The 23,183-nt window shown below is 35.6% G+C and overlaps 1 protein-coding gene across 1 annotated transcript in view; it reads right to left on the minus strand.

Moving 5' to 3' along the window:
* LOC117785349 overlaps positions 1–4,538 on the minus strand; it is a 99,170-nt gene extending 94,632 nt beyond the window's left edge. The window contains exon 1 of the mRNA XM_034623307.1: positions 4,481–4,538. Coding sequence (XP_034479198.1) covers positions 4,481–4,538 — 58 coding nt within the window. The remainder of the gene's footprint in view (positions 1–4,480) is intronic.
* Positions 4,539–23,183: the final 18,645 nt, after the last annotated feature.

Below are 23,183 nucleotides of genomic sequence, written 5' to 3' on the forward strand. Positions count from 1 at the left end.
CAACCAACCGAGAGCCCAGAACAGAGGTCTGAAAGCTGCCAGCGTCAATTTTGTGTTGACCACACGGTGTTGCACGGTTTTGTGGATACTTGTGTTTGTATTTGTGTCTGTGTTGCGTTGCACTACACTGAAACTGAAAGGTTTTGAAATTTAAAACGGAAGTACACGTTTTATACCCCTTTGGGCTTTTATTGTTAGCTGCGTTTCCGCTTTTGGCATTTTTTGAAACAACTAGCGTTCTTTATACATTTCATATTTCCGCTTCAAGTTGTTAAAGCTCCATGAAATAAAGTTTCTTTAAGAATTATCCTAATTCCTTTTTCTCAGTCTTAACTTTTGTTCTACATTTCGTATGATATATTAAACAGTAACGAGCAGAGCCCAAAAGAAAACACAGACAAGATAAATGTGGGAAGATCACGAACCGAGGACAGAAAACGGCGCCAACCATAATTTTGAACATACGACAATGGCAATGTGGAGAAAGCAAGATGAGAAACTTTTAATAATTGCATTTTGCAAGCAGCTTCAACTTCAACTTAAACTTCAACTGGCCAACATAATAAACTTCGCGACGGACCGGACGCGCCGAGGTAATAGTAGAATAGTTGTGGAAGTACATCCAAAGAAATCCCTAACCCAAAAGTATCTTCTTCTGTCTGTGGAGCTTTTGGACGCTGCATCAACACCAGGCAACAAGACAATCAGCGGCGTCTATGGGCCACATAAAATAACCGAAAAGTAATTCGCCACAAAAGTAAACTTGAGCTCACAAAAGTTGAGTTTTAAAATAAACTAGCTGCAAACTGTGTTTTTCTTAAGTGGGACAAGGACGGAAAGGGGAGCAGCCGCAGTTGGGGCACTCAAAGCACAAAAGGCGCATGTTATATAAAAGAAAGTGGCTAACTAAGTCCACGACGACGAGTTGCAGCAGCTCAGTCTCCTCAGCACTGGTCTCCTCAGCTCTACTCGCCGGCTCTCTGCTGCCTCAAGAGTCATCCATGAGCTGCTGCAATTGTCTCTCCCCTTTACCCACGCGTGTCGCGGCGCGGCGTCTGCTGCGGTCGTCAAGTAGACTCAACTACTCTCCCAGAATATGCCAGAAGTGAGCCAAAATTGAGTAGAGTAGTTCGCTTGAAAACTAAAATTTAAGCTAATTTCAGCAAAAAATTTCTATTTCTATAAAAATTTCTATAAAAACTAATAAATAAATTAATACAACTCTACACAAAAAAAGTAAGGAAAATTATATAAAATATATTTAAAAGTCATGGACTGCAATTTTATTCATGCTATGCAATGTTTGTTGAAAAATTAATAAATAAATTAATACAACTCAACGAAAAAACAGTAAGAGAAATTATATAAAATATATAAAAGTCATAAAATATATAAAAAATTAATAAATAAATTAATACATCTCAACCCAAACAAAGTTTAAAAAAACTATATAAAATATATATAAAAGTCATAAAATATATAAAAAAATTATAAATAAATTAATACAACTCTACACAAAAAAAGTACGGAAAATTATTTAAAATATATTTAAAAGTCATGGACTGCAATTTTGTTCATGCTACGCAATTTTAGTTGAAAAATTAATAAATAAATTAATGCAACTCAACCCAAAAAAAAAGTAAGGAAAATTATATAAAAAATATATAAAAGTCATAAAATATATAAAAAATTAATAAATAAATTAATACACCTCAACCCAAAAAAAGTTAAAAAAAAACTATATAAAATATATATAAAAGTCATAAAATATATAAAAAATTAATAAATAAATTAATGCAACTCAACCCAAAAAAAGTAAGGAAAATTATATAAAATATATATAAAAGTCATAAAATATATAAAAAATTAATAAATAAATTAATACAACTCAATCCAAAAATAGTTTAAAAAAATTATATAATATATATATAAAAGTCATAAAATATATAAAAAATTAATAAATTAATTAAACCAACTCTACCCAAAAAAAATAAAGAAAATTATATTAAATATATATAAAAGTCATGGACTGCAATTTTTTTCATGCAATGCAATATTTGTTGAAAAATTAATAAATAAATTAATACAACTCAACCCAAAAAAAGTAGGGAAAATTTTATAAAATATATTTAAAAGTCATGAATTGCATTTTTTTTAATGGTTTTTATAAAAATAAAACCATCAATCATATATTATAATTATTTGTTAACTTATAAAAATTAAATTCTTAGACTTTTATGTATCTAAACTAATTTACTAACAAATGTCAACTAAAAAAGGCAATGAAAATCTCTTTTTAGAATGAATTTTAAAATTAAAAAATTAAGTTAAACTAAAGAAATTAAATAAAATTCAAAAATATTTTCTGTGCTATTTAATTTTCATCTTGTTTGATGATTCAGGTCAACGTGAATGCGAGCAGAGAGGCCGCATAATGATATCACTGAGCACACCCAAGCGCCACTTTATTAGAACTGGAATATGCTTCATCGCCGTTGTTGCTGTCACAATTCAGTATTCAACACATTTCGCTTAGCCCGGCATCAAGATGATATTGAGGGTCTTTAGCATGGCGAGCACGTAGCCAACTCACATTCAGCTTAAATACATGGATAAAATGTTGGACATTAAGCTCAAGGGAGTATGCAAAGATAAAGATATTCTATGATGAAGCGACAGTAAAACCAAGAATGAAGGTAAATTGTCAAAGGCCAAAAATTTCACAAAAATGTGCTGACAAATTTCACACTCCACCTGTGTGTCTGTCAAAAATAAAGGCAAGCAATATTGAAATGCTTTAAAATTTAAAATTGTGCACATATCAAACGGGATTGCTTTCAAGAACAAGTACAGTGTGTAGCTGACTCGAGAACTTGCTGGGAGTGTGGCAGTGGCCAAACATTTTTATGCAAAAATATTTTTCATGTCACTACCGAACGGGCTCGGGGCTGGAGCGTTATATTCTCCCTGGCTGTGCATTTGCCACAGACTTTTGCATGCATAACAAGTCAACGAGACGGCAGGACGGACAGACAAACAAACAGTACAAAAGAAAAAAAGAAAAAAAAAACGCTGGCAGACAACTGAAACGACAAGGGAGGGGAGGTGGTAGAAAAAGGCAACGCTGCGACGTCGCGACGTCAGCACACAGGAAACGCATACAAAACTTTAGCGGGCGGCGCATTTCGTAATCTTTGCAAATAAACGCGTGAAATTCCAAGGCGCACCGCAGTGGAACATGTGCCGCAGCAAAGGGCGGTGGCACCCGCAGGGCAGCATTGGGATATGGCAACGATGCCGCCATTTGGTCGACATGTGCTGCACCATTTTGGCACACAGCTCACACGCCAAATTGCGCATTCAGATTAAAATTCTTGAACGCGTATTTCCGTTTTCCTTTTCTGTGTGTGAGCGTGTGTGTGTGTGTGTGTGTGTGCGCTGAGTAGTCGGATATGCCGGGCATTTTCTTTGCCACTCGTTACACGCATCTGACTTTAAGTCTTACACACCCAATGTGCAGCTACTGTAACTATAGCCGTTTGAATCATAGCATATATTTTGTAAGGCACATGTGGTTAAGTGCAACCTTCAAATAACCCTGGAATGCAAAGGTTTGAACGATAATATCAAATCAAAGGATTCTATAAAAACAAACTTATATTTGTAAGTAAGTTTGTTGTCAGCATTTATTAAATTGTTACAATATTTTTTGATCCAACAAACTAATTTTGAAATTTACAGAAAATAATGTGGCTAAAATTTGCTTTATCTTTCCATAATTAAATAAATAAGTTATTAATTTTAATAGGTATTTACAATTTATATTTCTCAATATTTGAAAAATCAAAAAAAAATTTCATATTTAGTATTGTTTAGTTCAAGAGGTGATAGGTTAGCAAATTTCTTTTTTAACTAGCAAATAGTAATAAGGGTTGCCAAGTAAATGACATATCACTCATACGCCATATTGCCTTAAACGCCAAAGCTTATTATGCAGGGCCAGCCCTGATGTCCTATTGGAGAACAGACCCTAAGGCCACTAGCACACATTATTTGTCCAACATACGCTGTGGGTTAACCGCTGTCCGCTCCAACAGAAACCCCCAAAAACGCTCAGCAAATAAAAGAAACGGCATTGTTTGTTGCTTGTGGCATGGCATATCAAGCTGATAAGGGCCAGCAGGATCTGAGTCTCTATACTGATACTGTTAGCCAGAGACTCGTACTCCCACTTTTGTGTCTAAGCTTAGGCAGATGCGTTGTGAGGGTGCTGGCACATAAATAATGTGACCTGCCTGACTGCGATTATCTGCCAACTATTTTTCACACGTTGCCGACGTACAAAGTGGAGCATTCATTTTCAACAAAGCATTGCCCGGAAATATATATGAGCTAGATGACTCAGAGGGGCCACTTGGCATATAAATTTGGGGAAACTTCTTTAATGGCGCGAAGCCGGCAGGAGTGAGATACTACTTACATTGTACTAAAATAATGAACAATAATATCCAGAGGCGTCGATCGAATGTCGGTCTCATGACTTCATCACTTCTTCCAATGATGTTGTGTGTATTTTGCTTGTTGACTGCTCCAAAATCGCTCAATGGCACATGAGTGGGAATCTGAAAAACAATCAATAATGTTTGAATAATTACAGAGGAAATTTAACATTTTTCTAATTAAACTATATTTCAGAGTTGACATCAATTTAATTAATTAATTTCCATAAAAACTTTATTCTTTTCTCTGACGTTTAATGTCTTTACGAGTGAGGGAATGCTAGGATAAAAGGATAAATATATAGAGACATCATACATCAGTTAATTTTCGACAGCATTTTGTCTGCAGTGTTTGAAGTGCATTGCAAACAAAACGTTACCGTTACAAGCTGAAATGTGTGCATACTTTTCTCAAACACTGTCTGTGTGCTGTGTCTGTCACAGAAGGCAAACAAAATTAGTAGCAAGACTAAAGTAAATTTTTACAAACAGGGGTTATCTCGTTATTATTCTCGTTGCCGTTGCCGAGTCTCATGATCATGTCTATGGTTTAATTTTGCATGAACGAGTAACTCAATAGTTGGGAAAGAAGGATTAAACGAGAGAGTAAATGAGAGTTTAGTTTAACAAGGGAATAATTAATAGAGGTATTTAAAAATATGTGATTAATTCGCATAAGACTTTAATTTAGCTATGCAAAATATATTAGTAGTAAATTGCACTTAATTATATTGAAATTGTCAATTTTCCATATATTAATCTCAATTTAATTTTAATAAATTTAGTGTTATTAACTAACAATTAATTATTTCAAACTCACTGCCAAACTAGATTTTATTGTTTTGTTTTATTTCTATTAATTATATGCTGTCTATTTAAGTCAATTTAAAATCAATGACAAACTCATTTTAGCTCATTTTAAAATAGTTTGAATTAATTTAAAGGCGAATCTCTATCAAAATTAATTTCAGCAGCAATATAATGATAACAGATGATATTAATTTGCAATGCGTTGAAGTCATATAACACATTTAGTTAAAGTAATCCAACTGTAAGAAATATACATGGCAGCTACAGGAACTATAACAATGTCAGCATTGGGCAAACATATCACGTGATCAATTTGTCACACTGGCAACAACAACGAAAATATCAACAACAGCAACAACAACAACAACACAATATAAATGAAGTAGCCACTGCATTGATGAACGCACTGACAAACTGTACAAACAAACAAAAGGACAGAGGACAATCAACCATCTTCTCAATTCCAGGTTCAACTGCCAGCTCAACATTGTGGCCAACAAAATTGACAGAAACAGCGACGGGATTTGACGCACATCATCAATATATGTGACTATGTGTGTGTGTGTGAGTGTGTGTGAGTGTGTGTGTGTGTTGCTATTTTTGTTGAGCTTATGACATGTCACACAGCTGTCATTATGCAAGACGAACCGTCGAAAAAAAAAAGAAGGCCAGTGACAGACTATTACATGGGAATTGTTTGTTATATGAGCAGCAGCTACAATCGAAGTGGGTTGGACATTGCAGTCAGTCAGTCAGTCAGTTTGTTGGGTTACTCAATGCCACAGACACATCAACAAATCTGGCTTAATATCAAGTCTCAGTCACTTTGTTTGCACTAAATAAAATGTGAGAAAAATTTAGATATTTTCTGTTTAAAAGATCTCAGCGCCAATAAATCAAACTTATGACCTAGGCTGGACCATTAACGGCAGGTGTTCTCCGAGGGAAAGAAAGAGAACACATTGAATTCCAGCCACATTTTTCTCACGTCTGCCGGCAAGCTGATGCCAAATACTAATAAAAACCTTCTGCCTTTTATTTATTGCTAAAATGTTAAGTAAAGTTTATGGACTTTAAAATAGCTGCACAAATTGTCAAAGTATTTGCTGTAAAATAGGGTTAAAAAGGATGAAAAATATCGCAAGCTCTTGTCTGATTTCCAAAATACAAAAATACGTTTTAAATAATCGTAGTTAGGCAATATAAATTCCAAAAATACCATAAAATATTTGAAGTGTGATAAAATGGGAAATCGCACACACACACACACACACACAAGCTTAGCACACAGACTCGAAAATGTTTTAAATCAAAGCACTTATGGGAGCTTACAAGCCTCGTCATCCATTTCCAAATTAACCGTAAAGCGCACAATTCATAACTAAAACCTCAATTAAAATCAAAGCCGTAAACACTGGACGCAAGATTTCAAAAGAATATATACAAACAATTACAACAAAAGTGCAAAATTTAATTGCCACAATTTTAAAGCCACAAGCGGCAGCAACAACAGGTACCCGACATTGACGATGATGATGATGATGATAATGATTATGAACATGATGATGATGATGTGAAAATGCAACCAATGTATAAACAATAAATTCCAATGGTATGTAGATTTTTGCTTATTTACCGCAACAATGCAAAACTATCTGAGCCAGTCAAGTGGGCTGAAATGGGCGTAACTTGGCTTATTGTGCAGCTTTGTAACATTGCACACGAACATTTTTTGGTTAACCACAAAACCGGTAAGGGGGAAATGGGAGCAGAGTGGGGTTAACAACAAAATGCAAACATTTGGCAGACAAATTAAATTTACATAAAACTCGCAAAAGCCGCTTGCAATGTCAAACAACAAGCACGACAAGTAAATAAAATCTACAATAAATGGTACTTGACTTGGATATATAATATTTTAATTACAAAAATATTCAAAACTCAAAATCAATGCTTGAAAATGGCTTTACTATAAATTACCATGCTTATAAACAGATGTTAAAAATACTTTTTGTATTGGCTGAGCTGCAAATAAAATCTACACTATCTACAAAAGATTTGTTGGTGTTTTGCATACATTAAGGCGCTTTTAAAAATTAAAATTGTGTTATTATTTGTTTTTAATTTCACAAATTTTAATCGCGCGCACCAAATTATGTCGTCGAATAAAAACAAACAGAATTGGCTTTAAGGATACTTTTTAGTGGATGGAAAGCTAATTTATTGTCAGCAGCTATGGCCTAGTTACCATTTTGATTAGTGAGACTGTTGGATATTGCCAAGGAAAGGCTTATAGTGAACAAAAATTAAATTTATTTTGAATATTGTGAGCTGTGTACAATAAAGCTTTGTTAATGAAAAATCCATGAATTGTGAAACTGCAAACGACTTTAATCGAAGTCTGTTTATATCTAAATGTACTAATTGCCGTTGTAAGTTGTTTCAAAAAATTAAGTCAAATTAATTGTGTTGCTTGTCACACTGCTAACTTTCACCTGCAACCTGCAAGCGGCTCTATTTCAATGGTAAAACAATGCCACTGCTGACACTTGTCGGCCACCTTAATCAAAGGCTACACTAAGCTGTGGCAATGTCAAGGGGCAGAGAGAGACGGAGACAGAGACGGAGACAGAAACCAGGCAAAAACCAGGGCAACAAATGGAAAGTTAAACAGCTTCGACAGTGTTGCCAGAGTTCATTGTTTTGGGTGTGCGGCTGGCAGGGTGACAACCACCAACCACCACCCACCTCCTAGCACAACCTCCTAACACTACCACTATCACAATTTCCACATCGACGCGCTGCGCGTCTGCCGAACGGCACTTTGAACAAATTTTTCTTTGTCTTTTGCATGCGCTGCCACACACAGCAACCCCCAACCCCCAACCCTAACGCCCTAACGCCTTCAAATTGCCCACACATGACTTATGTGGCATGGAGAGAAACAAATGTGAAAGCAAAAAAGTCAACATATTGAATAATGATTGGGTAGCGAAAGACTTTCGCACATATCAACAGCAGATACAAAACAAAACAGAATAGATATTGCTTCGCTTGAAAGATTCTGTATAATTTCTAGATATAGAACGATTATTTAACAGTTAAGGCTATTACACAAAAATAATTCCAATCAATATATCAGTTATCAACTAACTCAAGAGTCGTTTAAAAAATCATTCTTGTTTCGAATCAATACAGGGTATTTTGGAATCGAATTTAACCAACTGTTTCACTTGTTTATCTACGTTTTTCTAGGCTATTTTTTGCCTTTCATTGTATAAAGTAGGCGATAAATTTGAGAACTGCTGCAAATGCTGCAAAAATTAATGATGCGCCTTTTTATTGTTTTCGTTGAAGCTCCCTCCTTCAACTCTCTCCCTACTACAAGTCTTTTCGAAAAGAAAAGAAAAAAATTCACATTGCTGGTGCTTTTTATGCGATTTGCGTTTTGTGATAAATTTTAATCGAATTTCACTTTTGTTGCCTCTGGGAGGAGGCGCAGCTCACATTACATTTACAACCCCAAAACCCAGGGATACCCTAACCGACCCTCGGCACTGGGATACTGTCTGCCATCCTTTGTCATGTGTGTGTCATGTGTTTTTGTGTGCTTTTATTGAACCCGATAAGCATGTCCGATAAATACTTTCATTGTAATTGATTGATATTCCAAGCGGCAACATTCGCTTTCGCCATTTCGCTACTCGCTATTTTTTTCTACGAGTATCTTTGTCTGACATGGGATTTGTGATTAATTGGATTTGCTTTTTGGGTAATCTACAACAAATTGAAAACGGCACATTAAAGTGCTCCAAATGCGTTTAAATCAATGTCGCTGATGCCTACTTTGCCATCAAATGGCCAAGACAGAGAGCTTAGACACGACTACTAGTCTCATTTGGCTTACAAGACACCAGTCTGTAGAAGCGCCAAGACAATTTCAACTAACAACTGGCACATTGCCATTTGGGTTACCTGGAAGCCACATAATGTGCCATCTGCGGCCAAAGGAAGCCAAAGAAACGCCAAGACAATCAAGCAGCAAAGTCAACACTACAACTAGTTGACTCAAACTTAACCCAGAATAAAAATGGAAATAGAATAACGACTGCAAAATTCTCCACATTTATAACAGACAAAATATCTAGATTCTAGAATAATTTTGAAGAAGAACTTTCGCGACTAAAGTAATTTGTTTTGTATTCTTAATTTAAATAAAAATGATACTTGCTAATATGTTGTTTCTCAACAGTAATAAAAATAATAAATGCTGTATCATAAACCATAACAAGATCAACTTCAACTCGAATTGTTATAATCACGCACTCAAAATCTGAACTCTTTTTAGATTGATGGAACTAAAGCAAATGCTTTTTATTTCCCTCTACTCGCAGATTGAAGAGTCACATCCGCTTGTGTAACTGTGAACGATTGGAAGGACCTATGAAGTTGATCGAAATCAAATTAAAATTTCATGCTTTAACATTGTGCTCCAATTACTGTTGCAAACAATTTATACGCATGCTGGTTCGGGGCCAAGGCAATTTTTCAAGCCAAAAACTTTGCCTGGGGGACTGCGAACCAAACGGTTGTTGTAATGTCATGAAAAATGAATTTTTCAATATACAATAATAATATATGTAACACAATAAATTGTGAAATGCAACAAAAACAAAAAAAAAAAATGAAAGTATAAAGCGTTTGGAGAATGCGGGACACAAGAGTAAAATGTTATAAAATTGTTATCGAGCGCATAATAGCAAATGTTGCAAAATAACTTTTGACAAAGTGCACTCAATATCAAACATAACGAAAGAGTGAGAGAATGAGCACCCATTTGTGTGTGTGTGTGTGTGTGTGTGTGTGTGAGAATCACAATAAAAATCACAGAATATAAGGCAAAGGCTGCAACAAGCAACATGAGTTCGCGTTACCAAACAAAATTGAACAGTTTTCTGTCCTCTTGTTATACCCTTAAAAGCGACTAATGTCATAATGTCTCATAAAATGTGTTACGCATGTCACCTATCTTTTCATAAAATTTAATTTTAAATAATTATTTAATTTTATAATTATAATTTCATTCATCTCTTATTTTAAATGACGAATTTATTATTATTTTTTCATTATACTCTTGATCAACATTAAATACAATTTTAGAGCATATATTATTTTAAAGATGTTTTAGAATTAAATATAATTAAGTCAAGCAATTAAATATTAATTACCAAGAAAAATTGCACAGTTTTCTGTCCTCTTGTTATACCCTAAAAAGAGGCTAATGTTTGTGAGAGAGATTTTAGATTGCATTATTAAAACGAGTCGCCTATCTAATCAGAAAATTTAATTTTAAATAATGATTTAATTTTATTATTGTAATTTCATTCATCTCTTATTTTTAATAATGAATTTATTATTATTTTTTCATTTAACTCATAATCAAGTTTAAATACAATTTTAGAGAATAGATTATTTTAAAGATGTTTTATCGTGATTCAGTTTGAGTTGTTGTGGCGTTTAGAGCAACTGATAGTCGAGCTTACGATTTTTTATTTGTTTTGTTTTGTTTTGGCAAAGCTGCTCGCATATAAATTGACACAATTCCAGCATTGTGTCGTTCTTTGCTGCGTCGTCTATCACATTGGAAGTCAAGGCAACCTCGTTGCATAATGCATCACACAAAAGTATGCAATGCAATATTTTCCCTCCCTATTGCGGTTAGGGGAGTTGATAGCATCTGATCGACTCGTCTCCACAAATATATGTACCAGGATATATGTCAAAATTGTTAAATGGTTTGAATTGTGTTTTGTAATGGATGCCAATGCCAGCGGCGTTGAGTTTTCAAAACAGCAAATTAAGCTGGCAAGCATGCCAAAATGTATGCAACCGAATTTCGTATTTCAGCTTTAAAATTCCCCGAAACGTTCGTTGCCAGTCACAAGCTTTACATGTAACCAAATTACGAGAAAAGGGCACAAGAGCAACACATGCGTTACATTCGCGAGCGAGAGTGCCGCAAAATATGCAACAATTTTCGTGTGCAGCATGAAAAACGAGACCGAAAAAAGCACACAAATTGGAGAGGTTAAGCAATGCAAGACAATGATTGCCTAAAAGATACCAATTAAATAAAGTTAAAAATTTAATTTCTTGTTATAATCTTATTACTATAACTTTTAAATTAAATAATTCAATTAAAGAGCTCATCACGATTAAAATAATATTCGTCAATAATTTAAAATAAACACAAATTAGTTTAAAAGTTGAGTGATAAGCTATTAGAAAAATAAATTAAATTATAGGTTTTATTTGTACTGCTCATCACTATGTTAAATAGTACTTGTAAATGATAAAAATATAATACATTTTATTCGATTACATTTATTGTAAATAATTCATAATAAATATAATTACGCCAAGCAACCAAATATTAAAATATAACACATTTTTATGACATTTAAGTTAAAGAATTGAGTTTATAATATTTAAGCGTATAATCCCTTCATGGATTCTACAGGGTATACAAAACCAAAGGTTAACAAGTGCAGCGCAAAAATTTCACTCAAGTATGCGGACAGCGCGTACAAAAAAAGGTGGTGCATAACTAGGAGCTGGCAGGCCAAGTCCTGGACCTGTCCATGACAGGCATGCCAACAACTTTAGCTGGACTCGAAGCGGCCCAGTTGGTACTACAGTTTGCAGTCTGCCCTCTTCTTTGCTCTTCTCTTTCTTCTCGTTGTTCGTTGCTCGCTGTTTCATGCCTGTTTACAGCCGAAACAATGGCTTGCATATATAACGCCAAAAGTTATGCAACGCCTCGGTGCAATTTTTGCTTTGTGTGTATGTCTGTGTGCGTGTGTGTGTGTGGGCGCTAAAATGTAACTATTAGTTGCACATTGTTTGGCAAGGCGACAAATTCTTGCCCCAGCCATGCGACACGGCGTTATTGTTATTACCATGCCCACGCAGACGGAGGCGTGGCCATTGCATATGTTGACAAGCCGAAAATGGGGTCAGTAGTAAATCAACAACAACAGCTCACACGAACGGGAAATTGAGAATGGGCAAAAATAAAACATGCTGAAAAACAATGGCAATCACTGTTATATAGCATGTGGAAAATTGATGTTGCACAGTTTTAGACATTGCCGTGTGCAACATCCCTGATTAGACCATGGAAATTTCATGGATACACGAGAGAAATCGCCTGATCGCTATCGATGGGTCAAAATGTCAAATGACAAATTAATGATGAGCCAAAAATAATAACTTATAATTGGAAGAGTACTATAAAATATAATGACTTTGTTTAACAAATAAATTTTGTGTAACTAAAGTAAGAAATACTTTAGTTCTGATCGACAAGTCTTTTTCATCTAAAATTTTGTTATTAAATTTGACTGTCCTATCTAGTTTTAAATTATTAAATGGCTGCTGAAACTTTTTCTCTACTTAATTTCAAAGATATGACAGATATGTATCAGCATTTCCTTATGCGGCCATTTCCTGATGGGCACAGAGCTGACAAAAGGCAATTAATCAATAACTACTCAGAATGGAAAACCGAGTGTGAATGAATCAATTGAACGAGCTTAAAATCATGGCAGCCATTGTTCTCTCTCTCTTTCTCTTCCTCTCTCTCAATTGTGCAGAGACCTTGGGCTACTTTTGATGAAGAGGATCTGAAACAAGAATTTCGCATTTGGAACTTGCTGAAATTTAAGTGTGAATGAGTGTCAGGCATTGTGCACTGTTGACCATACAGAATGCGAGTCTGAGTGCGTTATTGAGCTCAACTTTAGAAGAGTCTTTGCTTGTGACACTGAGTGATATGCTGACCAATTATAAAGAAATAAAAGTGACAAAATTTGGTTTTTTTTTCTACTATATATGTGTTACTGAAACAGAGCAAACAATTTATAGTCGTGATAAATTTTGGTAACAACACGAAAACCTTCAAGCCATAACTTTACAAAAAGCAAACAGTGATAGCGTTGACCCAACTAAAAGTAGGCAACACAAACATACAAAAGGGCAACACTCACACACACACATGCACATAGACACTCTCACACCGACATAAGCTTAGCGGAAACCACAGCAAGTGGCGCCACAGCGGCAGGTGGCAAAAGTTTGCGTGCCAAATGCTCGTACACAGACAAATGCCAAAAAGTCACTGGCAAAATCAAAAGGTGAACTAGTGTACGTCTTTGTGTGTGAGTGTGTGTGTGTGAGTGTGTGTGTGTGAGTGTGTGTGTGTGTGCTTATGAATGAAGGCGCTTTGCCAAAGCAAATAGACGGAAGTCAGAGAGACAGATAGACACAAAGAGAAGCAGAAAGAAAGAAAACTCTGTCACTTACACATCCCTGAGAGCGACAACTAAACGACGAACATTTAAAAAACATTTTAGATTTTTACGCCACAGGAAATTTACAACAAGATGAGAAACACAAAATAAATCGCTAACAAATGTATTTTTCTTACAAATGTCCTAGAGTATTCTGTAATTTATGGATGGAAGAATCCAAATAATAATCCAAACAAGGTTAAGTAAATATACGAGTTATTTAAAAATTCTTTGATAGAAGCATTCAACTTCAGTTATATCTACTATTTTTTGTACTATTTGCATATCCTAAAAGCAGGAAATTCGAGGTTTTTTTCACTTTCAACTAAATTTTAATTGTTTATTATTGTTGTTATATATTAAATGAGGCTTCATCTATATTATGGGACATTGAAGCATGCCAATTTATAAATTTGGCAAACTCCACAAAGTTGACCAAAACGTTTATTTGTATTTTCCGATAAATGTCGAAGCGTTTAACCCGACAGGGAGGTTAATTAAAATCAAATAATCTTAGTTAGCTATTTAGTTCTCCCTCTCTGTCTCTGTCTCCCTCTCCCAATTACTCCCTCTAAATATTACTCCCCCAACCACATATAATCATCCAGGAATTGAATTATACACTCATACATAGCCAAACCGGACAAAATGTTATAAATATAAGCTCATTAAAAGCTTAGTCACATTCCGTTTTTCACATGTGTGTTCATGTCCGTTCGTGTGTGTTTATTTTAATTAGATAAAATTGCATCTACATAATTTTAGGTGCATCAATTCGACTCTCAAATTAATTTATGCATTTGCTAATTAAACGACCTACAAAACGTTATGATTTTTCATTTCAATTGTATTTGCTTGACCAAATGCGTAATTCAATTGCCAGATCGCATGCATAAGAATTGAAAATGTGATGTATCTAATTAACCTGTTAGTGCATGATTCATTTAAATGCTAGTTTATGTCTGTAACACAGCCATGCCACCTCTTAAAAAAACAACAAAAAATGCTGCTGAACACTTCGCGGCGCCACGGCAATTACAGCTGCAACCGGGTAAAAAGAAAGGTTGCTTTCACCTCCATGAGGAGGACGACGATGACGTTATGCAAGCTAAATCTGTCAATTATAACAGCTCGCTTAAAACTTTGTAAAAACTGTGGGCGTAACACTTGAGACACGCCCCCCGCACACACATGGGTCTAATTAAACAATTACCAAGGTGAGTGCCACTTAATTAAATAATTTGCTGCCATGCGGTTGTAAGCTCACAACAAAACAGCAACAACATCCACAACATGTGCGCGTGTACGTGTGTGTATTAGTTCTAAACGATTGCTTAACATTTGGAGTGAAGCATTAATACTCTACTCTAGCATATTCATGTTAATATTAAAGATCTTGAGTTATGAATGTCTGCTTAATTTATTTAATGCAAACGAGTCATAAATATTAGGTTATTTTAACAAGACTTTAAATTAAAATATAGATTGAGATCTAAATAATTTATTTAATACAATTTAATTTCAATTTTAAGTTGATCAACTTGATTCTACAATTCGACAGTTATTATTAATATTAAATATTTGTTCAAGTTGTTCAACTATAATAACATAAGAGTATTTTTCTTTATTTTAATTTAAACCTTATGTATTTCTAGGCAGTTTTCCACACGTTTCACGCACTTGCTGATAAATTCATAATGTTATATCCCCCACCAAAATATTATTATATTATGTATCGTCAGCAGGGGCAACATGAGGCGTTGAGGCATTGGTGACGGGTGGCTCAACATTTGCCGCACACGCACACACGTACACACACACACACACGCACACAGAGGCAAACACACGCACACACACACACGCTGGCAAACAATTACATGACTTTTGTGTACACATAAATGAAATTATGACATATTTAAATGTAACATGCGGCAACAGGCAACCACTTCCCCAGCCACAAGGCATTGCCTAACTGTACACGGCCGCCATGACAGCCGACTTCCGTTTCCGTTACGCTTGCCATGTTCCTAGCATTTCACCTGGTCGTGGCTGTTGTTGTTATTATTGCTGTGTTGCTTTCACAATTTCTATTTTAACAACGTAAAAAGCTGGCTTACGTTCAGGCAACCGACCTGTACAGTGTTACATGGCTGCGTGCCATGATGTTAACGTTGTTAGGGTCAAGTGTCGCACGACACGTCGCCTATGTTAATTATGTGACAATTTAGTTGCGTGTCGGGCAATCAAAATAAAGTGTGAACGATGAGAGCAAACAACATTAAGATATATACATACAAATGTGGCACAGCTATCAAGATTTTGAATCGTAAACATTCTGTGGAACATCAAAATATTTAATTAATTATCCACAAATGCCACAAGGAATTTATCCTTCAAATGTGTATATTAAAATTAGTGAGCATTCGTGGTTTCTCAAAGTATTAACCAACTAATATACTTTGCTGATACACACACCCATAAACGTAACTATATTAAGAAGAAGAACAGCAATCCATTAAAATCAGACCAAAGTACATGGAACAGCTGCCATGTGCTGATTTGCCTGTTCGTTGATGCGTTTTGTTTATTTGCTTTCCGAGGCTTAAATGATTAATTAAGCGCCTCAATGTATGCAAAAACATTTGCCGTGTTTCAATTTTTGCTGTTATTGTTGCTGTTGTTGGTGTTGTTGGTGTTGTTGTGTGTGCTGTGTGCGGTGTGAAAATCACGTGTTGAAAATGGCGTTAAATCAGCGTATGAATGGCCTTCGTCCTCACTCCACGTAACTGCACAAAGCCAACATACGCGTACACATACCAACAAACACACAGACACACACACACACAACCTATCCGAACACAACATCACATACTCGTACACGTGAGCTTGCATATTTTGATGTCATAGTTTTCGGCGCTTTGCCGTTGATTTTAATATTTAAATAAATGCTGTTGTTGATTGCGCATACGCCATGTTGTTTTCCCCTGTTGTTGTTGTTGTTATTGTTGCTGGTCGGAAAAGTTTGCCACTCACGTTTGGCAGCAATGCGACATACATGCACATCATGGAATTTGATTCAACGTATTTAAAAAAAGAATGATTGCATTTCATTTAATTTTGAACACTTTTAATTTCGACGTAAACAGAAATGATATAAATATTGACATCAATAGAGACAGCTCTGTGCAAATGCGCTTAATGATGATGCGAATGCATTGATTGACTGATTGGCTGATTGACTATATATTAATTCATTTAATGCAATTTTGCCATTGATGCTTTATTTCGAAGTGATTAATTAAAAAGCATTTGTCCGACAACAAATATGCAATGCGTATTAGCCATATCATATATACTATTTGCGGCTTTAACTCTATAAGACCAAATCGCAATAAAGCTTATAATTGTGGCAATAATCAGCTGAAAACTATGTTTAGAATCAAAAATGAAAAATCTAATGACAGCCGATTTATAGTTTTTTTTTTGTATTAAAATACATAAGATCGATAAAACATGAATGGAAAGTATAATTCAAAATAATATTTACAAATAATTGATTGAATTCTAGTTGCAGTTGATAATTGTAATTGTATGCAACAAAAAAATTATAACAGCAATACAAGTATATATATTATGTACATGTTTAAATTTATTTGACTTTTTGTCTCCTGAAATTTTTTCACTTAATTTTTTTAACAAATTAAAAAAAAAAACACAAACGTAACTATATACTTCATACCATTTAATGCATTACATTGACAATAGAATGTATATTGCAATATAGCACTCAAAACTTTTACAACTGACCTAATAAATTGGCGCTCAAATTGATTTTCAAACTAACAACAGCCAAAGCAAACTCCCAATAGACATCAAAATATTGTTATGTCTCTCTTTCTATTCCACACTTTTCTTTCACTCACTCTCTCTCTGTCTCTGTAACGAATACTATGCCACTAATTCACTGCATACTTTGTGCGCATTCATTGCCAAAAACAGGCATACATATTTTAACATATTATTTATGGGACATTTTCTGGCAACCATTTCATAGAAAGAAATAAAACATAAAAAAGGTACAGAATACTTTAATCTGTATATATGTTTGAAAAAAGACAAGATAGATTTACGATTGCATACTTTTATGCGCGCACTCAAAAATTAAAATATTACTCTTTTGCGAAACGAGAAGCACTTTTAATTTATGAAATATTCTATTGTCAGGACTAGAATAACAATAACCACTAGACAATTGTTCCAAACAAAAAGCGCCACGCATAAAAACCATATGTGACATAGCGTCCAGTGTTGCCACCCTTTCACACAAAACTCTTCCACACTTATGCATATATTTTCACACGTTTTAAATACGAGAATCTCGTTTACTTTGTACACATTTCTGTATTCACCCAATTTTGCCGCATTTCGTTGGACTTTTTTAGCTTCAGCTTCAGCTTCAGCTAGGGCTTCAGAATGTGGCAACCCTACCTCCAAAAAGCACCATACTCCTCCAACAAACGACCAATGGACGCTGTCGCTGACAGGCGGCTACTTTGGGGCCGCGTTGCTGATGCTTTTCACATGGTTTTGAATGAATGACACACAAAGTTGGTTTTTCCACTTTTTCTCCATTTTTATTATTTGTTTTTTTTGTTTTTTTTTCGATTTTTTGTGCTGCGTTGTTTGTTTTTAGGTTTTGCGTTGGTGACATTTTTATGAATGCTTCAAATTTTTGCTCGCATTTCTTTTCTTTTCCTATTTTGGCCGTCCCGGGTCGGGTTTATTCATGCGGAATGCGACGCATAGTTTTTTGCCCTTTCGGCTTTGTTTGTTATTGTTTCGCTCAGGACCAGGCTCAGTACCAGACTAGAGCCCTTTTCAACGCAAATATGTTCCATTAGCTGTGGCATTTTAGCTCGACTTTTTCTCTGTTTTTATTCTCTGTTTCCCATTTTCTTTTGATATAACATACATATGTATTTTTATATATATATGTATATTTTGACTGCGTTAGTTTGTTCGTTTTGGCATGTGTTCATGTTTTGCATTCCATTTGCTTTGTTGGCATACTTTTCTAAATGGAAATTATAGTCTAGTGCGCTTGCATGTCGAGTTGACTGCCCGCCTTTTTAGCCATTAATTTATGTAGCATAGTTTTTGGGCACACATTATTGCCAGCTGCCAAGAGTCAGACTTTAACTCAACTGGCACTTACATGACATCTCTTGCTTAAAAAACGATTGAAATAGATAGATATAGAAACTTTTTAAACTCCACAACAAAGTTTCCAAACAAATACCAAAGCAAAGAGAATTCAGATGAGGTTGATGTCACCTATACAAAGTGCACTGTACTTTACTTTATGGCCAACAAAACGCTACGCAGTAACCATTTGAGCAAACACACCAACAACAATCAAACAATAGAAGAAAGGCAAATTGAATGAGCAAACGCCACGCAATGCAATTTACTGCATTGCTTTGGCTGCCCCCAACCCTCCCCCCTTCTCCTTTCCACCTACTGTATTCACCCCTCGTCACAGTCCCCTCGCCTCTCCTTCTCCCTCTGCCGATGATCCGCCTTCCAGGCACTTGTGTTTTGGAAACTCGTCAATGGAGCTTTGTTTGCTTTTCAGTGTTTAAATTTAATTGGTTTCCTATTTAAATTGCATTCGGTTCTCAATTTTTTTTTTTGTTCTCTCTGTTTTTATTTATTTGTTTGGCTTTGGTTTCGCATTTGAAGCACTCTCTACCTATAGAAACATATAATTTGGCTTTGATAGCTGCTGTCGCGACAGCTCGAGGGTCTACAATAAAATGCGAAAGCTTCCAAAAATAAAATACCCATAAATTGGCCATTGCCCAACGGTCTTTGTTGTCCTGCGACGTATAATTACAATTTGTGTGGCATACTTTATGGCAATGGCGCCAGGCACATTTATTTAGATAACAGATTGTAGTTTTTCCAATTAAAATTTGTGCGCTTTTCAATTTTATATTGTTGCCATTGAAAATTGCATCTGCGCCAGGAATTTTATACAAAAAGTCCCCATTTACTATGTACACATTTAAAATATTTTACTACCGACTTTTAATGACACACTCGGGAACAAGACATTACGTCACATGAAGTAATTTTACTTACTTACTTAAAATTTTTCGTAGCGATTCTTTTTTAAGCAATGAATTATTCAAGTTTAAAGTATTTAAAAAGTGTATCAGACAGAATAACGTTTAAAAATATTCTAAATTAAAGGGAAAACAATAGTTATTGTAATTTCTTAAGATTGTATTGTGTAATTCATTTCAAACAAAAATTATGTACACTGCAACACAAGTCGATTATTCAAACAGACCTTTTTAAAAAGAAAAAAAAAGAAAATCATTAATAACTCTAATATGTGTGGACTGTGAATTGGGGATTGTGAATTGTGGAGTGTGTGTGCGGTTGACCGGATAATATACAGTCGAAAGCAATTGAAGCGCATGCACAGATTCCATAAGGGATTTCTTTTCAACCCTTTCGACAATGCTCAACTAAAGTGGGGTCGAGTTAGACACAAGAGCAGCTAATCGAGAGAAGGGCAGCAGGTGCGATAAAGAGGGGAGTAAGCACACACAAATAGAAATAGAAAAGAACGCATAAAATATTAATAATAAGAAGATTTGCCCACTGACTGCCCAAACAATTGGCAAAACTTACTGGTCTGCCAAGTAATCCCATTACTGGGGTCAATGCGCTCCCTGAAAGACGAGAATCGAATGTAATCCAATCGAGACTTCACTGCGGGTTGAAGTTGAGCCCAGCTTGGAGTTGTGTTGTGTGTTTGAGCTCAGGTTTGACTTTATAATACACTACAAGTTGGCAATAGAAAAGGAAAAATCATAAGCATAGCACCGGATGCGAAGCCAAGGGCGCTACGAGATTGGCAGAAAACTTTTGCAACTCACAGTTGTACGTGTAATTGAATTCTGTGGTACGTACTCCAGGTCATCATCATCGCTGGCGTCAATTTATTTGACCACGTACTGTGTGTGTTTGGGAGGATTGCGGACTGCGGACTGCGGACTGTTGTGGAAAGGGGAGAATAGGGGAATGGTCGATGGCTATGTGAGTATAACACGCCGAAAGGGTTAAGGCTTCTGTGTAATCGTATTGGCCAGGCTAACATAGCGCTTAGTTCGGTTGTACTGTTTGCCCATTTGTCTAGTTTCTGTGGACCGAACCATGCACGTTTCTAATTTTATGCGTGGCTTGTTCAATTTCTTTTTTTTTTGGTCCAAAAATGCCGAGTGTTGAAATATTTTTTTCCCTTAATTGTGTTCGGCCAGAAGTTCATTAAGCTGTGAGCTGTTTATTATCTAGCGTCGGCTTAAAGGATTGTGGCTAGAAGGCGATTAAAATGCTGCAACAAAGGGACAGACAAATCGTGTTCTGAATGAAACCAATTTGGCAACGGCAACGAGCCACAAAACCACATTCGTTTAACCAAAATAAAATACAATATAAATCAAACCAAAATTAAATACAATGCTCATCTACATAATATGAAAAGTAATATCTATATTGAAATTAATTGCCATTTTCTAATGGAACATTCCCCAATTATCCTATCAGCTATTCCTTTTCATATTTGAACTGGTCTATTTGCTAAAAATATAGTAAAAGGAAATGTCAAGCAAACATTTGAAAAAGTAAACCCAGAGTTAAGCTAGCTACCATTGCAATATTTTAGCATTTATTGCAAAAAGTGGCAATGGGGATAGAAATGTATACCTGTAGATCAAGTCGTAGGAGGCAAAGGAGGAGATGGATGTGGCAGAAACATAGAATAAAGCCGCACAAAGTGTCGTCACCATTGTAACCAAGCTGAAATCAAATACATTTGCTTTTAAGCACAATTGACATTTTGCACATGACATGGCAAAGCAGAGCAAAGCAGAGCAAAGCAAAGCAAAGCACAGCAAAATAGTGAAAGGTGAAAGGTGAAATGTTGCAACGTTGGCGGTAAGTTGTTGCATCCTTGACTAAACCCATTGCTGGCTGAGACGGAAGAGTGCAAGCATTATATGCTTGTTATAATCCCTGCCAACATTTTTATTGCAATTGTCAACTTGGGCCATAAAGCAGCGCAGAATCTGACACCTACAAGTTTCGGAAGCGAAGCGACACAAATTGAAAATATGACAAGAAAATTCGTTTTGCTCAGCAGATTCAACTGGGTCGGGGCCACAGCCAGAGGAGTGGGAAAGGGAAAGAGAGGAAAGGGAAAAGGGGAAAAAGGGGAAAAAGGGCTGATGCAGTTTGCTAACTTGTAAAGAGTTGGCGTCGAAAGCATATTGATTTCAGGGCCGCAGGGAGCCGAAGCGTGTTTTGCCAACGTTGCCAAAAAATACAAAAAAAACAAGCGATAACAAAAAAAAAAACCCAAGCGAAACGAAGAACCAAGAAAATAGCAAATATATGTTCTCCATTTGAGTATATGTATATGTGAGTATGTGGAAATTGCAATGAAAAGTGCATGAGCATGTAGATGTGCATGTGTCAAGGTGAAGTCAGCAAAATTCTTTTGGTGCACTTTTACGTTGGCTGATGCTGCAAATGTGTGCACTGAAGCAAAAGAATAATATTTTACCATCATTGCAAGGCCAGCAAAACAATGCGAATACGAATGCGAATGCGAATGCGAATGCCATGGACTGGCCCATTGATATGCGAACAATAAGCCAAGCATATAAAACAGCTAACTGGATGCAACCAGATGATGCTGACCCAATAGAGCTTCTTTCGCTTTGGCATCCATGTAGCTCTTCGCACTGCAACTTTACGATCCGATTTCGCTTTATGCGCTATCAAATCACTGTAAAATTATGGTACTTTTGGGGTTATTTAATAATGTGCGAGTCAGCAGAGAATATATGTACTACATACATATTTCGTATATGCGAGTGCTGGACTGACTTTAAAGGCGCCAACCGTTTTCACTTCAATTTCAATATATTATACTGAATAAAATTTGATTTTGCGGTAAGTAAATGAGCAACAGTCAAGATTTTTATGGGCACCGCAAAAACTGGGCACAAATCAAAAGGCATAAACATAACGAAGCACAACTTGAGGCTCAATCCCAAGTGGACCTGAAACATTAGCGCACTTCAAAAAAAGTTTTATTGAGGCCAGCCGGCTTTTTGCTTTCATAGCAAGTCCGAGTTCCTTGCTCTTCGTGTCATAAAAATGCCATAAAATTGTTTAAAGCCATCAAATAGGCGCTAACCAACAGCAAAGTGCACTTGTTGAGCATACTTTCAGGCGTTGCGAGACTTCCAGAGACCTACCGGCTTTTTTTTATGTTATAAGAGCGTTTAATTTTAGTTTGCCTCGAGCTTTCTAACAACTTTATATTGCCGGCGGTTGAAGAAAACAATAAAGTATGTCTATTATATGTTTTAAAGCCAACTTTATGGCTTTTATGCGTCGAGTGAAACGATGCTTCAAAGTTTGACTAAAACAAACTAAGCTAAAA

Source organism: Drosophila innubila (assembly GCF_004354385.1).
Source record: "Drosophila innubila isolate TH190305 chromosome 2R unlocalized genomic scaffold, UK_Dinn_1.0 1_C_2R, whole genome shotgun sequence".
NCBI lineage: Eukaryota > Metazoa > Arthropoda > Insecta > Diptera > Drosophilidae > Drosophila > Drosophila innubila.